Source organism: Branchiostoma lanceolatum, chromosome 13 (assembly GCF_035083965.1).
Source record: "Branchiostoma lanceolatum isolate klBraLanc5 chromosome 13, klBraLanc5.hap2, whole genome shotgun sequence".
Taxonomy (NCBI): domain Eukaryota; kingdom Metazoa; phylum Chordata; class Leptocardii; order Amphioxiformes; family Branchiostomatidae; genus Branchiostoma; species Branchiostoma lanceolatum.
The window spans coordinates 12,807,260-12,822,741 of NC_089734.1; the positions used below are offsets into that span (position 1 = coordinate 12,807,260).

General features: G+C 40.2%; 1 protein-coding gene across 2 annotated transcripts in view; it reads left to right on the forward strand.

Moving 5' to 3' along the window:
* LOC136447007 (secretin receptor-like) overlaps positions 1-15,205 on the forward strand; it is an 85,391-nt gene extending 70,186 nt beyond the window's left edge. The window contains exons 6-16 of one of the 2 annotated variants that reach the window (XM_066445669.1): positions 1,747-1,847; positions 3,432-3,621; positions 4,490-4,537; positions 5,483-5,636; positions 6,991-7,051; positions 9,337-9,409; positions 9,922-10,004; positions 11,366-11,410; positions 11,881-12,019; positions 12,354-12,395; positions 12,872-15,205. In XM_066445669.1, coding sequence (XP_066301766.1) covers positions 1,747-1,847; positions 3,432-3,621; positions 4,490-4,537; positions 5,483-5,636; positions 6,991-7,051; positions 9,337-9,409; positions 9,922-10,004; positions 11,366-11,410; positions 11,881-12,019; positions 12,354-12,395; positions 12,872-13,366 — 1,431 coding nt within the window. In that variant the 3' untranslated portion in view covers positions 13,367-15,205. The remainder of the gene's footprint in view (positions 1-1,746; positions 1,848-3,431; positions 3,622-4,489; positions 4,538-5,482; positions 5,637-6,990; positions 7,052-9,336; positions 9,410-9,921; positions 10,005-11,365; positions 11,411-11,880; positions 12,020-12,353; positions 12,396-12,871) is intronic. The other variant, XM_066445670.1, reaches the window with a different exon arrangement.
* The last annotated feature ends 277 nt before the right edge of the window (positions 15,206-15,482 follow it).

Genomic DNA, 15,482 nt, shown 5'->3' on the forward strand with positions numbered 1-15,482 from the left:
TGGGGTAAGTTTTGGGAAGTGTTGCAGTGTTCCCAACCGTCCGTGTGATCACCTGACAAACCACGCATTGCCTTCTGGGTACATGTTTCCTCATCACGTGATCTCTCTCATCCATTCGTGTCGGGCCTTTTCCTGAACCCTACTCAATTCAAAATGGCGTCCGTTGAATGTTTTTTCAACCTCTCAGCTTTAGAATTAATGGATTTTTGTCCTCATTTCGAGATTTTTGACAGTCAACATTTCATGTTAGATCCCTTCGCTCGTATGGACCACTGTATATACAATATTTTTGTGTGAAGTGGATGTAAATGACAAAAACTTGTATTCTCAATTTACCCTTGTCTAAGCTAAATCTCTTCGCTTGAAATTAATGAAATGGTTGAAATGAAATAGATAACTCGTATAGAAAACAGTTTTACTCTGCATTTTTTACTCTTAGAATTATAGAGATGAGTCGTAGGATGCAGCCATTTGCAAAAGGATATGTTTTTGTAGATCTAGACATTGAGCAAGTCATCATTAAGTCGCTTTGATAAGATATTATGTAGCAGACAAATTAATGTACATATACATGCACATGTTATCCAGTGCCTTTCAATTTTTTTGAAAGCAAGCTATTTGTCACCCTTGTACAGGTAGCTACCATTTTCGAAGGTGCAGATAAGGTTTAAGATCATGCGTACATTTTTAAATTGAGAATCTTTCGATGATTCTCGTTTAGATCTTAGTTCTTAATCTCTTCTCAGCGTGTCCTAACCGTGTCTATACATATAAGTCCTACGAAAGTCTACTTGTATCACTTCACTCACTCATCCTCTTGCACGTAGTGCGTAGAACCGACTAGTTTCACTAGGCTTCGCTACTTGTATCACTATGGTATAATTAATATGCACATGGGCCCAATATACGCCACAAGACGAGGTATCAAAACAAGGTTGTGATCTTTTTGGCGCGAGTTTTTGTGTCTGTCAACACAAGTTTCATTTCATACCTAATACATTATGTGATGCACCGTGTATTGCAACCCCTGCGCTATCTAGTCTGCTTGTAGATGCAACACGCCTTTTTGCCCCTTGGAATACCTCCGTGATCGTCAACTTAACACATGTGTGTGTTTGGGAGAACATATCTGCACTTAAAACGTTCCCATATCCCCTTGCGTTGTTGCACTTATAGCGCTAGCTGAACTTGCTATTATCACCCATACGCGGTCCGGCACTCACTAACCATTGGTGTCTTGCAAGCCAATCATATAGGGTGTTTGCAGTCACGTGATGCTTAACCGTCCGCCATGTTGGTCGCTCAATGTAGTTATGTCAGAAATATTCCAAACAGTTCATTTTTCTTAAACGCAACATGTCCACAATTTTGTATGCATATTCAGAGGAAAAATACACTATGACTTATCTCGAATGTTCAGTCGCCATCTTGGAGTCACTTACCAAACCAACATGGCGGCTTTTTTGTGTGACGTCACTTGCAAACACTTTATAAATCTATATGTTGTTTGGTAGCATTTGAGAAGTATTGTGTGCTCCTATCTCCTTCACATGTGATACCTATCCAAATAGTTTATGTATTATATATTGTATATTGATGTCTAGTTGTTACGTTATTAGAGCACTTATTCCCAGAAATAACTATTTTGTATTGTCTAATAACCAAGTATACAAGGCTGTTGAAATATAAGTTAGGAGAAATCAGTGATTGATCTTTAACTGTTGTTTTGTTTGTAATTGTTTTCAGCCTGATTCGCTGTATGAGAAGGTAACGAAGCTGTATACTGTGGGATATTCATTCTCCCTGGCGTCCCTCACTGTAGCGTTGGCCATCCTTGTCTACTTCAAGTGAGTACAAGTCTCTGTCTTTTCCCAATACTCTAAACAAGGTTGGCAATCAAAAAGAAAATCCATGGCGACGGGTTTGATATCTGTTTTTAGTGTTATGTATATTTGTCGACGAATTTGGTGTGTTATATGATTGTTTTGTTGGCAACCCTTGTCTTTCTGATGCCTTTTTATTACCCGTTGACTAGCCCCCTACAGTAGTGCTTGCCAAAAGCTATACACCGAAAGGCGTGGAAAGGACTTAGACGTAGCTTTTCTTAAGTGGTAATGCTTTACGCAAGAACTGCTCCAAATGTACCACTCACTGGCACTTAAATCGTTTATTTTTGTCCGTCCTTTATTTTGAGGCAAGACGGATACATTCTCGTGTTACCGTTTAAAAGAAGACTTAAAGCTTTCCCTCAGGTTTCCTATTCTATTTTGTGAGTCCTTGAATAGATGTACCTTTACAAGGAAGGCTTTAGGGCAGGTAGCAACCCTGAGGATGCGTGCGAAAAACGTTTCACCATTTGCAGCATACAATGCAGACAAATCATGGTTATATGAGGCCATAGTGTCGAACAAAAGGACGACCTACTTCGCTACAAGATTAACCGCTTAACTCTCTACGCCTGAACTGCATTAATTTGCCAGAAACGCTATTTAACACACCATGGGGGTAGAACTTTATAAAAGGAACCTTGTTCGTTTGAGCTTTTGTGGTCACTGCAAAGCAAACTTTCTGCATACTTGTTTTGCGGTTAAGAAAACAGACTATTTTCTTTACTTAAACGGACCACAGAACAAATTTGACCATACGGGTACTGTGACTAAAAAGACATCTGAACTTTACTGAAGATTTTGGACAGGTCAACACAAAGAGAAAGCTATTGCGTCTTCAATCTAACATTGTCATTGTACACTTGATTGGTATCAGTGATATCTGAAAACAAGCTTGTCGCCTGAGTGTATAAATAAATAAATAAATGAAAAGGTAGAGCATCAGATTGTGCCTTGCTTCTACTGGATTTGACGAAAACTATGAGCTGGTCGTGAGCTGCTTGTTCGCACAAAAATACACTCACCGTTTTCCCTAGGCCCTATTGTTTAATAAGGTATCGTCAGGTGTTATTCATGCGTTATAGTAAAATCCTAAATGTCCCAGGTTAGTTACCTTCGCCAAGAAGTTTATGTTTTACCGAGCGTAGTTTTTTGTGTTTGTTAGTGGGCACGATAAGTCAAGAATGCTTGGATGGATTGTCTTCATATTTGGTATGTCGGTAGGTATGTATAAAAAACGCGACAGGATTAGATTTTTGGCCACCTAGTTTGCATAATAAGTGAGCAAAGGTTTAAAATTGCATAATACTATATGTTACTAGGTTCTTCTCTCTCTCTTGCCTTTAATGCCCACGGTCTTTATAACCATTCTGTTAGGAAAGTCATGTAAAGTGCCTTTCCCAAGGGCACAAGATCGGTGACACAGCAGTATTCAAACCCGGGACCACGTGGTTCTGAGCCGAACACACTGTTTTTGCGCCAAAAGGCCCCCTTATATTTTCTTCTATGGACACTGACTCTTATGTTCCCTTTCTTATCTTCCAGACGCCTCCACTGCACCCGTAACTACGTGCACATGCATCTTTTCGTGTCATTCATCTTACGGGCCATCTTCGTACTGGTGAAGGATGCCGTGCTGTACTCAGACGACGCCATCGACGTCAATAAGGTCGACTCGAATCTTCCGGCACAACTGGGAGGACCGTTGGACGTAGGTCAGGGACAAAGAAATACGGTGAGAGAACGCGCACACTCACATACTAGTGTGTTTTATGATAGTACAGCCCCACTCTCACTGGACCCGCAGCACGCTGGTGGCGTCGCTGCGGCCGATCGAATTGACAAAGCACTCAACGAATTTCATCTACAAAAAAAACGAATCTTTTAAGGCTTTGTGTGTTTTGGTCATACTTGTACGTTTTGAATGATATTCCCATTATAAAGTCAAGGGTATCACAAATCCAGTTTAGGACGCAGCGACGCCGCAAGCGTGCCGCGGGTCCAGTGAGAGGGGGCTTACACTATGCAGAAAAGTTATGATACACACATCGTAGCCTGAAGTTTAGCCTTGTTAGCTTTGGCCCGCACTTAGCATCGCTTGGCATTGAGAATTGGCCAAAACTATGAAGTCTGGATTCCAGGCTAACAAACATGCCACATAGTCAGCGGCCATGTATTTTGCATTTGACGAAAAAGATATGCTTCCATGGGAGTCGAAGTTGGTTAGGACAAAGGAGCTGAAATAAACTATATTTAAGGTCATAGTCGACAGTTTTGAGGGTTTTTTTCAATGTGCAAAATCGTCACATATTTCAAAAGAATGCAGGAAAATAATTCCGTTGCAGCTCTGTTCAGCAATGAATCGCATGATATGAGGTATTCGTTGAAATTACAAATTTGAAAATAGGTCAAGTAATTAATATCTTAATGTTCTTCAAGTCGACTGCATGTTGGTATTTTGTCAGACTGAACCCAACAGTAGTTTAAAAGTACTAATATACAGTCATTCAATCATCAGATCCACAAGATGAGCCACACTAACATGATACCATTGTTTTCTACGGTACTTTGTCTTTTTCCCTTCTTTCCTACCCGCCTCAAAGACGGAGGACGATCTTCACAGAATATTTATGGATGACAATAAGTATTCGGTGAGATCCAGCACCTAACTACTTACACGTGTACACATTGCGTGTTACTCTCTTCCCGACGTGCTTTGTCTAGAACGCCAGTGCTGGCCGCCATCTTGGTGCCCCTATTTGCATTTTATCAGATTGTAGCTCAAGCGTAAACAGAAATGTTGTGTCCTTGGCTTTAATTTGTTATTTTCATTTTTGAGCTGTAGACATTCAACATCTTTTAAAAGTTTTGAGCTACGATTTCCTGGCATACAAACAGGGACACCAAAATGGCGGCGGTCACAACGATGACGTCACTTAAAAACGTTCGAAGTTACTTCTTCGAAGAGGGTAGTTACGCATTGTTATGACTGTTGTGCTGGGTCAAAATGCCTGTCATAATATTCGTACAATGTGAATAGTTTAGTAGCATGATATCTCACCATCCACTCACTAATATATCACTACCATTATGTTGCACGAATGCACCTCATATAACTCATTTTCACCTACATACAAAAGCATGACTCAGGGTTTTACGACGGAACTACCGCAGGAAAGGACAAGTTGCGATGGAGTCCCAATCTGCATGGTGTCTATTCGTCTGTCCGTCTGTCTGTCTGCCAACCGACCGATGTATGTCATTTATTTGGTAGAAGATTTGTGTTGGCTAGCATTCACTGTAAACTTTCTTCAACAGGGTTCACAATAGCTTCTCCAAGTGAAGGAAAGACTCATATGCCAAATAACAATTACTCAAGCAACTGGGTAAGATTTAGAAAGGATCAGACGTTTCAGACAGCATCCGTTGTCTCTCGTCGGTGACTAAAAGATCTTCCAGTTGCTTGAGTAACTGTTATTTTGCGTATCTTATTACCTGGATGTCTAACCTTCATCGACGAAAGACTTATATACACGTGAATGTGGGTAGGTTTTGTTCTGTATATTTGCGTCATTGTGCTGTTTCAACATTTGCAGTGGACTTGCAAGTTGGCCATGTCCCTGTTCATGTACTTCATGGCCACCAACTACTACTGGGTACTGGTGGAGGGACTGTATCTCCACAATCTCATCTTCATCTCCGTCTTCTCCGAAAAGAAGTTCTTGCGATGGTTTATCGCAATAGGATGGGGTACGTATGGACCGTTTTCATTTACTTTCCGCACCACTATCCGCCATTTTGGTGTCCTTATTTACATTCTAATGGATCGTCGTTCTGCAAGTTTGTTTAAAGCATGATTATGGCTAATCTCCAAGCAGATCTCCACGGTGCGCAGAAAGTTGTATATGCTAGCCAGAGAAGCTCCAGTCCGCCCCGTAGGGATCTGCCGCAAGACGGAACTGGACTGGACTCCAGGAAGAATAGTTCAATGTAACTAATGGGGATTCCTAATAAACAAACAAACAAACAAACTGCTTCTTTGGTTGACTGGAGCTTTTCTGGCTAGCATATACGATTTTCGGCGCACCGTGGAGATCAGCTTGGAGATTAGATTATGGCATTCTCTTTGAGATCTGGATGTTTGATAGTAATTATTTCAGCTGGTCAAAGGATCGCTTGACCCATCGATTTAAGGAAATCAGGAAATGCAAATCAGTACACCAAGATGGCGGCGGACACAGCGTTAACACCACTTTAAGACTTTCTATTGGCAAAATTGACTTTAATGAATCATCCAAAATCAATATAACAGTGTCCTCATCTAAGATGTATAGTCCATAGCTTATAGCCTGGAGGAGGTTTTGATAAAAGCTAATAGGTACTTTTCACTATCTTAGCTATTTGGATGACATTAGTCTTAATGGTTAACCATAGAAGAGTATTTGAAATACGGTTAATGCGTAATTTACTGCAGTTGGGTTTAATACCATTAATCTTGATAGCCTCTTTACGTACAAGAGCTTCCATTAGTGCTTCAGGGCGGCAAGCACTAATGTATATTTACTGTCGACCGTTGATGTGATTATCTCTTTTCCATCAAGAGAGATTATATGATACAGCCTGTTATTTATGACAGAATAATACATTAACATTATGTAAGGCGCGCCAAGTTATTATATACAGGATTAAATCTAATTTCTATATATGACATCTAGAATTCGATCATGAAATTGAAAAATGTGTTTATATCATTATTAAGTATCATAGCAATACCATTCGATCATGAAATGGAATATGTGTTTTATTGCATGATTGATAATTGTTCTGGAGCTAAGACGTTAGCCAACGGGAGCTAAGTGCGAGACGTCATCCAAAAAATAACTTAATTGCAGAAAAATTACAAAAGATAATAATAACAAATTCAGGAACCTTACCTACTATATATGCGACTTTTGTTAGCATTGGATAGGCCTTTATACTTGTGCAGTATTTTGTGGAGTTTCTACCACTTAGTCAATGTCTTACGTCCTGTCCTATTTTGTGTATCTTCCAGAGAACGAATATGTTCCGATTTCAATTTTTCATGTTTTCTCTCTTTTTCCAGGTTTCCCTCTGACCTTCGTGATACCTTGGGTGTTGGCTCGAGCCTACCTGGACAACATCGGGTAGCTCAAATTTTCCATTCATTATTTTAGTTCCTGTTCAATAATTCTTTTAATTCCTGTTCAATATAAGCAACATTTAAGAATAGGACAAATACAGATGGGAGTCGGTTAGATATCGGGCGAGTCACCTATACACTTGATGTTGACAAAATATGTCCAAATAAAATTTAGTTTTTACTTTAAATTTATATACATCATAAGGATTCTGGGTAACATTTTCCCAATGCAGTATCCGCAGTAATATAGTGGTTCTACAATAAATCACTATATCTCTCATCTTGTTCACTTTAATCTATTGATTTTATAAGACCATTCAGACAGTAATATCAGTATAATCAACTGTTAAACCATAATAGTCGAAGCTCAATTGACGCCCATTTCTAATAGCTAATAATGTGAATTTCATTTTGATGGCTTCTCGGCGATTTTGACGTGTATCCAAATCAGATATTACGAATCATGGCTGGATGTTTTCATGAAAGCCACACTAATAGGGTGACTATTGCGTGTGGGCAGGAACGTACTAGCTATATAGTCTGTCGAAGCTGTCACTGTGTTTGTCAAAGTTGGCGCCAACCTGGGTACAAGAGAGTCAGGTTCGATACACTACTCAATAATTCAACTACATGATACACTTTAAATCTCTCATAGGTCACTTCCCTAGGGGAAAGAAAGTGTCAGGGGTTAGTTGATTAATTGGGTATTAAATTTGAGATATGGTTGAAATAGTTGCAGTATGATTCGTACACAATACGATCCCGCTTACTTGGGGGCAAAAGTGGGGGTGTATATTCGTCACATTAAAAAGTTAGACAAATGTGGGTGACTTCCCCTTTTTTCTAACATTGGAATGTTTTCCAAGTTTTGGTCAGTGTATAGTTGATAACACGTGTACTTTTCTTTTCAAAAATTCCTCACAGTCAAAAATCAAATGAAATTTAACTATATAGTTTTCTTCTTTTGCAACACGTACAACATACGTTAGATGTAACTTACAATCGAGCGTGGCGTCGGTGTTGCGTAACGGTTAGAGCCTTGGACTCTAGAACGAATATGTCCCGGGTTCGATGCTCACCATGCCCCAACGTTGTGCCCTTGGGAAATGCACTTAACACGACCTTCCCTGGCAGTGGACTGACACCCGCCGAGCCTCTTCGACTAATCTGTCTAAAAGTGTGCCAAAGAGACAGTACGGATTTGGTTGCAAACTTCTAGCATATTTGCTACCAGGAAGAGTTCAAAGCTCGAACAAATCGATATTCTATTATTTTATTCATCCGTCTCTTTTCTGCTTTTTTTGTTCAATTCACGTTATTTCATACTATTCTGTACATGTTGCGTTTCTTTGTGTGTTTTTTCGGTTGGTGAAATTTAGGCGTGAACGTTTGTGAAAGATTAACAGACCCAATTTCATGGGGACTGCCGTTGGGCAAAGAGACAGATGTTGCTTTTAACGACTTATACCGTGACTAATCCTCTATGACAATGACAGAAAGTCTCCTAACTTAATAGTCCATGTCAGCGCCTCTTATTTTGAGATATGGCAGAAGAGCGTGATTAGGTCATGCTGTAGGCGGTTTTTTTTTTACAAACATATTTTTTTTAATTGTATGGTTCTTGGTGGTAAATGTGCTAGATGTAAGCACAGCGTCAGCAAACTGTAGTGTGTATTTTGGCACACTTTTAGACAGATTAGCCGAAGAGGCTCGGTGGGCGTCACTCCACCGACAGGGAAGGTCGTGTAGAGTGCCTTTCCATAGCACACAGCGTCGAAGCATTGTGCATCGCACCCGGGACCTATTGGTTCTGAGTCAAACGCTCTAACCGTTGCGCTACACCGACGCCACATACCTTTGCGGATACACGATTTTTTGATGTTACAGTTAAGAGATAGTCAACTTTAAATGAGTGGCTGTAGAGTGTATAATTCGTATGCATTTTGCTCTTTGACTGTTTTCATGCCACATATGTTTGGGATAGCCGATCTCTAATATCAAGCATTCAAACGATTTTTTTTTGTCGCAAAGTGTCTTGAGGAAATATAATTACGTTCAATTTTATCTGTCGACGTTCGCTCGTACATCTCAAATAGACCAGTTTCATGATCCTGGCGCCATTTTGAAAGTTTCCAAAATGGCGGTTGAACCGTGAAGGATGCTGGTCTATTACAAAACATAAGACATACCATACATGCACACCATACGGACAAAATATTTGCCAAATGTGTTAGCACATGGTATGAAAACTCCGCCTTAGACTCATCTTGTATTTTTGTGCTATTTTAGATGCTGGGACTACAGTGAACCTACAACGGGTTACCTGTGGATATACCGAGGACCGATCGTTGCAGCAATATTGGTGAGTTAAACTCTTTATAGCAAGGATGAAAATGCCTTTATGGTATAGACTGCTTAGGCACCCTAGGCACCCTTCAGCATTTAGATAAACGCACAATATCTGCACCTACTGCACTCAATGTGTTACAAACTACGCTACTTCGAAAGAGGTTAGCTCTTCCGAGCAAGCTACAGTTCAATGTCCAGCTAGACATTCAGTAAACTTTCGGATAGATTGTTTGTCTTGCCAGTGCAAATATCAGTAGATCTGTACTATGTCCCATTGATTGCGTTTTCCCAAAGTCTTTTGGAGTGCATTTCTAACTTGTCCGCACTACGTGTTTGGCAGAAGGATTAAGAGGTCGAAGAGGATACCCTAGTACTACTTGAGAATTCCTTTAGCCCCAGGAATTCAACCAATGTAACGTAGCAACAAAAGGCCAAAAGTGGTTGTAACAGGTTATGTGAGAAACAATTATAATGTTTCTTTGAAAGCTTCGAATCTGAGTCTCAAAATGATATTCTATTCTCTAGATCAACTTCTTGCTGTTCCTGAACATTCTGCGCATCGTGGTGCAGAAGCTGCGCATGACCGTTGCCGTTGGCGGCGCAGACCAGTGAGTTGACTCCTTCTACATTTGACATATATAGAGATGAGTGGACGAATGAATGAATGAAAGATGAAAGGAGAGAAGGAACAGTGAATGGGTGAACGAATGATTGAACTGGTTAACGGATCTATATGAATATGAGCGAATGAATACATGGGACGAACGAATGCAAAAAGGAACGAATGAATGAATAAATGTATCCAGGGCCTCTGCGAAGAGCATTACCCAGTTACTGGGTAATACTGAGAGTTAAAAGAAAGAAAAATATAAATAGAATAGAATTTACCACTATGGATAGATGAATATATGTATTAAATAATCTATCTCATGATCTTATCCATTCAAAGGTAAGATAACTTTTGAAATGCGCCTCTGTATCAAAGCATACCAATTCTTATTGGACAAATCGTTTTTGACGTAAATAGCAGATTCATTACCAACTATCCCATTTCTTGTTTGTGGCCTCTGTTAAGAATATAAACAAACTATACCATCCGATTTGTCAGATTGATTATTATCTATTCCCAGTGCTAGTTTTTACAGCGTTTGATTATTTGTTCATTCTCGTTGTTTATTACGTATTGTCAAATATCAGTTTCTATTTATATCTGTTAGACTTAAGTTTAATCCATGTACTTGTACTTGACTTTATTCAGTTTCTTTTCTTTCACATACGTTTCTGGCCGTGATGTATGGTTTACTTTTCGCATGTTTTTCGTATAATTTTACCACTTTTGTTTGGTAAAATGTGATGACAATGTTACAAGATCACAGAAGAACCTCTGTATGGTGTTTAAGTGATGTTATTTAAACATACCGCTGAAGTAATGTAGTCGAGTTCTTCTAAGGTCAGTTTTGTTTACCTGGCAAATACCTCGCCGTTTGGTTCGTAGGCCTCACTGCGACCTTTGACCCCCAGAGTGCTTTATATTTTGGAAATCTGATGGTGTGTTATGCTGACAGGAAATAAAGATGTTTAGTTTGGACACAGGGTGGTGATTCTTTAGAGCAAAGGTGGACAGGCTGGGAGAGTGAAAATACACAGTTCTTTTAGAGAGAGTGATTCTAGCTAAAAGAAGCAAGCATTTTTGACAATTTCGTCATATTTGATCATATAGGAGGGGGGATATTTTGTTTTCCTCTTGAAAGATTGAAAAAGACCGAGACATGTGGGAAATTCCCTTTAAGAACATATTAAACAACAGAGAAAGATATACTAAGCTGTCAGAATGAGAAGAAACACATCTTGTCTATGTGTGGGAGGGGGGTGAAGTGAGGTTACAGGTGGTAGTTGAGATAAATGAACTGTTACTGGGCAGTGCGGTTTGGCAAAGTTACGAAAATTATCTGGCTGCTTTTTTTTCCAGGAGAAAGCGTTTCTGTTGCTGCCGCTGGCCGAGAGGCGTGAACTGGTGAGTTTAACCTTTGTTTACAATGCCTTTCGCTGTAGAATGCTAGCCTTTTGTCACGACACAAATACAGACTAGACTCACACGTATGTCTGGCTGCAGATCCTGCACGTAATCTTTATCCCGTGGATTCCAGGAATTAGTCAAATGTACCAGTTAGTGTGTATCGCATCCCGTCTCGGAAAGCTTGTATCGGCCCCCATCTAAGAAAGCTTGTATCGCCCTCGCCCCAGAAAGGTTGTATCGCACTACGTCACTGAAAGTTTAGTACTCCGTCTTAGAAAGCTTGTATCATCCCGGCCCCGTCTCAGTAAGTTTAAATCGTCCACTATATAAGAAAGCTTGTATCACCCCCGTCTCAGAAAGCTTGTATCGCCCTCCGTCTCAGCAAGCTTGATTACGTAAATTATAATTTTTGGTATTTTCTGCTTGTCCATGAGTACACTTCACCGCTTGAATCCTATCTGTTGCAGGAAACTGGCCAAGTCTACGCTTGTTCTGATCCCGTTGTTCGGAGTCCACTACATCGTGTTTGTGGGCATGCCGGACAATGTCGGCCGGACGGCTTATGAAGCCAGACTGTACTTCGACCTTTTCTTCAACTCATTTCAGGTACAAAACATTTCTTGTTCAAAATTATAACATCATTTGTAAGATTTTTGTTACCTTCGCCATGAAGGCTATGTTTTAAGTACCGTTTGTTATAGTGAACGGCATAACTCAGAGAAGCCGTGAATGGATCCAAATGATACATTTGGTAAGTGGGTAGGGGTCGGGAAAACGAAGGTCGAGTTCGGTAAAGGGCCCTCTAGTGAGAGTACATATGAGTAACTTATATCCCTTTGTTAGGTTTACCAGTAGAAGATAAATGTAGGGGTGTATGTAGGGATGCATGTAGTATCTTGTCATGGACACTGACTGAGTCACGTCTGTTTTTTTCTTTCAGGGTTTCTTCGTCGCCATCTTATACTGTTTCCTCAACGGAGAGGTGAGTTAATGTTGATATGTGCTACTTGATCCAATTTGCAGATATAAGCTGGCTATCCGCTCGTCGATATTTGCTAGCTGCACGGCCTTGCTTATTAGCCCCACCTATCGAATTGTTGCGGTATTGCAAGTGCACTATTGAGAGCTGCCTGTCCTTGGTGCTGGAATCACGTTCTTGTCGAGTTACATGTACATAAATGAAACCGATTTTGATAGTAATCTATTGTAGTGTTTTACGCATCGTATCATGAAATCTCTCGGATTTTCAATCTTTGGAAAACGTGTATCTGTATCTGAATCTAAATGGTATTAGCCGGTATAACCGCCCTTCGGCGTAACACACCAGCTTCGCATGCGCGCAGGTACATATCAATCCTTGGTTGATAAATTTGGTACTTGAGGATATGACAACTTGGCCTGTACCTGCTACTGTACTAATATCTCCTGACATTTGAATACTTTATTTGCATCTCCCAGGTGCGCGCGGAGTTCCAGAAGCGGTGGGAACGCTGGCAGCTGGGCAGGAACCTGAGCTATCGCAGCACCACGTGCTCTCCCCTCACCTGCAGTACAGCCCAGAACTACAGCGTCAGCCAATCGGGGAATTCCCAGAGTAACGGCGTTGCCATGACGACCCACAGCGTCAGAACTGTCAGCACCAACAACTCCAAGCGGCCCAGCGGCCAGGACTACTTCCTGGAGAACGATATGAATCATGGGATCGATATCCAGCAGAGCTCACCGCAGAACAGCTCCCCCAAGCGAGCTGCTCTGAACTTCATCAGCGAGATCACCAAGAAGTGCAGAAAGCGAGAAAAGAGAGTGGCTTTCAGCGTCAATGGAGTTGTCATTCCAGAGAATGAGGCAGAGGGCGTTGTTGAGGAGGAAGAGGCAGAGGAGGATATCGAGGACCAAACAGAGAGAAGCGCTCTACGAGGCCCGGAAGTGATCGAGATGGAAACCGTATTGTGACAAGCTGCTGGTCTGTAAATACGTGACTCGAAATATCAATATATCATTAGGCTCGCCCCTGAGGCGTCGCCAAAAAACCCACCGCGGAAAACTGTCCTGACGTGAAAGGGGGTGTACATATTCAGCGCTGTTGTAAAAATGATGTAGTTGTTAGGCTGTTACCGCAGATGAGGGAGAGAAATCGCCCAAAGGCGCGTGGTACTGCGATAGCTCAGGACCTGACGAGATATAGTACCCGTATCTTTCCAGTGACGTCACAGCACTACTCGACAGATCCCGGATGCCCAAATACCCGGATGCCCAAGTACCCGGATGTCCAGGTACCCTGATGTCCAAGGGACCCTTTCCGGTGACTTGTGTAATATAACAAAATGGAGAGAACTCGGATATTTCATTGTTCACAAAATCACTGATAGATGAAGCATAAAACTGAACACTGAACTATGAATATATATTTGTAAAGACTACAATCAACTCGTGTACAGAAGAATTGTTATGATATACTCACAGGTATGAAATGTATAAAATGTTTTAAAAAGGTAGAACAACATCCAATTAGCATGTAAATATAAGAGTGCTTTAGAAACGGATTTTTCCGTGTCAACATATCGACGAACGCTTTTATCATGCACAAGGTAATAACTACTTCCGGAATAATCACTTCCGGTTCACAGCTTGACCTCTTCCCAGGGTTCCATGGAAGCTCGCAATCACTTTTTGACCTGTCACCTTCTCTACAATGGTAATAAGTTTGCTCAACCACCGCGTCTGCTTGTCAATCAAATTTAACTCACTCATAAGTCCCACAGATAACACCCAATGAGCTTAAGTGGGTAAAACCATTTGTAAATAAAGAGGGGGTAGAGTTTTGCAGACATATATATTCGCTAATTTGATAATTCAGCTTGTAATGGACAAAACGCTTTAGAATGCACCGGATTTTTTTTTTACCCATTGCTTTGGCATATACAAAAATAAAGATACACATGACAAAAAGACACACACGTACACAAAAACACATCGCGAAACGTAAAAAGGAAAGTTGATATCAATACTATTCGCGACAATGAAGCAAGTTCAAATCGCCTTCTCGCACACGAATGTACATACCTACTACTGAGTGTTGGTTGTCGTGATATTAAGCATATATCTATCTATCTATCTGACAATGTACAGTAAAAAGAAAACTATTTTCTGGACTCGAAAAGCGGAACGCAAAAAAATATGCTGCAAGTTTTCTCCCGCCAAAATGTTTCAAACGCATAAAAATGTATTCTTTTAGTCATACAATTTCTGCAACCAGTCAATCGTGAACATTTTGAAACGCCTTGACTTTTTGTACATGTTTTCGATAGAACTCATACCGTGTTTATGCTACATGCACAAAAATAGATATACATAACATGATACGGATTATATGTGTGTAATTCAAGATGTAATAGCTGCGTGAATGAAGTAAAATCTATTAAGGTAGCTTAAAGTTTGTGGTTGCATATCTATCCGTTTCAAAGTTGTTCATTTCTAATAATTATTGCATATAACACGTCGGAATCAGAAAGAAACGGAACATATCACTGTTAAAGAAATATACGTTTTCTTCATCGATGGCTTAATTAAGCTTGTGTCTGTATAGTAAGGTAAACTCGTCACAAAATGTAATTATCAGTTCGTTGAAATCCTGCGTTCTGATTGGTGGAGCAAATCCGCCCCACTGATTGGTTGTGCTTGTGCTGTACATCTTTAAAGTAACGGATAAAATTCCACTGGATATGCTTACGTTTCAATGTTTTATTATTTAGACGTATGTTGGATATATAAACGACACGATACGTAGTCGCACTGTTTGTCATTGTGTGGTTATTATGTTCGAAATATGTTCGTTTAGCCGTTTAATTGTTCATTTTGAAAGAATTAGTTGTGAAAAGTTCGATATAAAGATTTGAAACGCTTGTGTTGTTTTTAACATTGGAGAGTCCACGAATCTGCAATTTACCACCTATCGATAACATGCAGAACTGCAGCTAAGCTTACGAAATTATCAATTCGCTGTAGTCGTTATATTAAGTAATGTATGGAATTTGGTACTTTTTGAGATCTTATCAAATATTTATTTTGT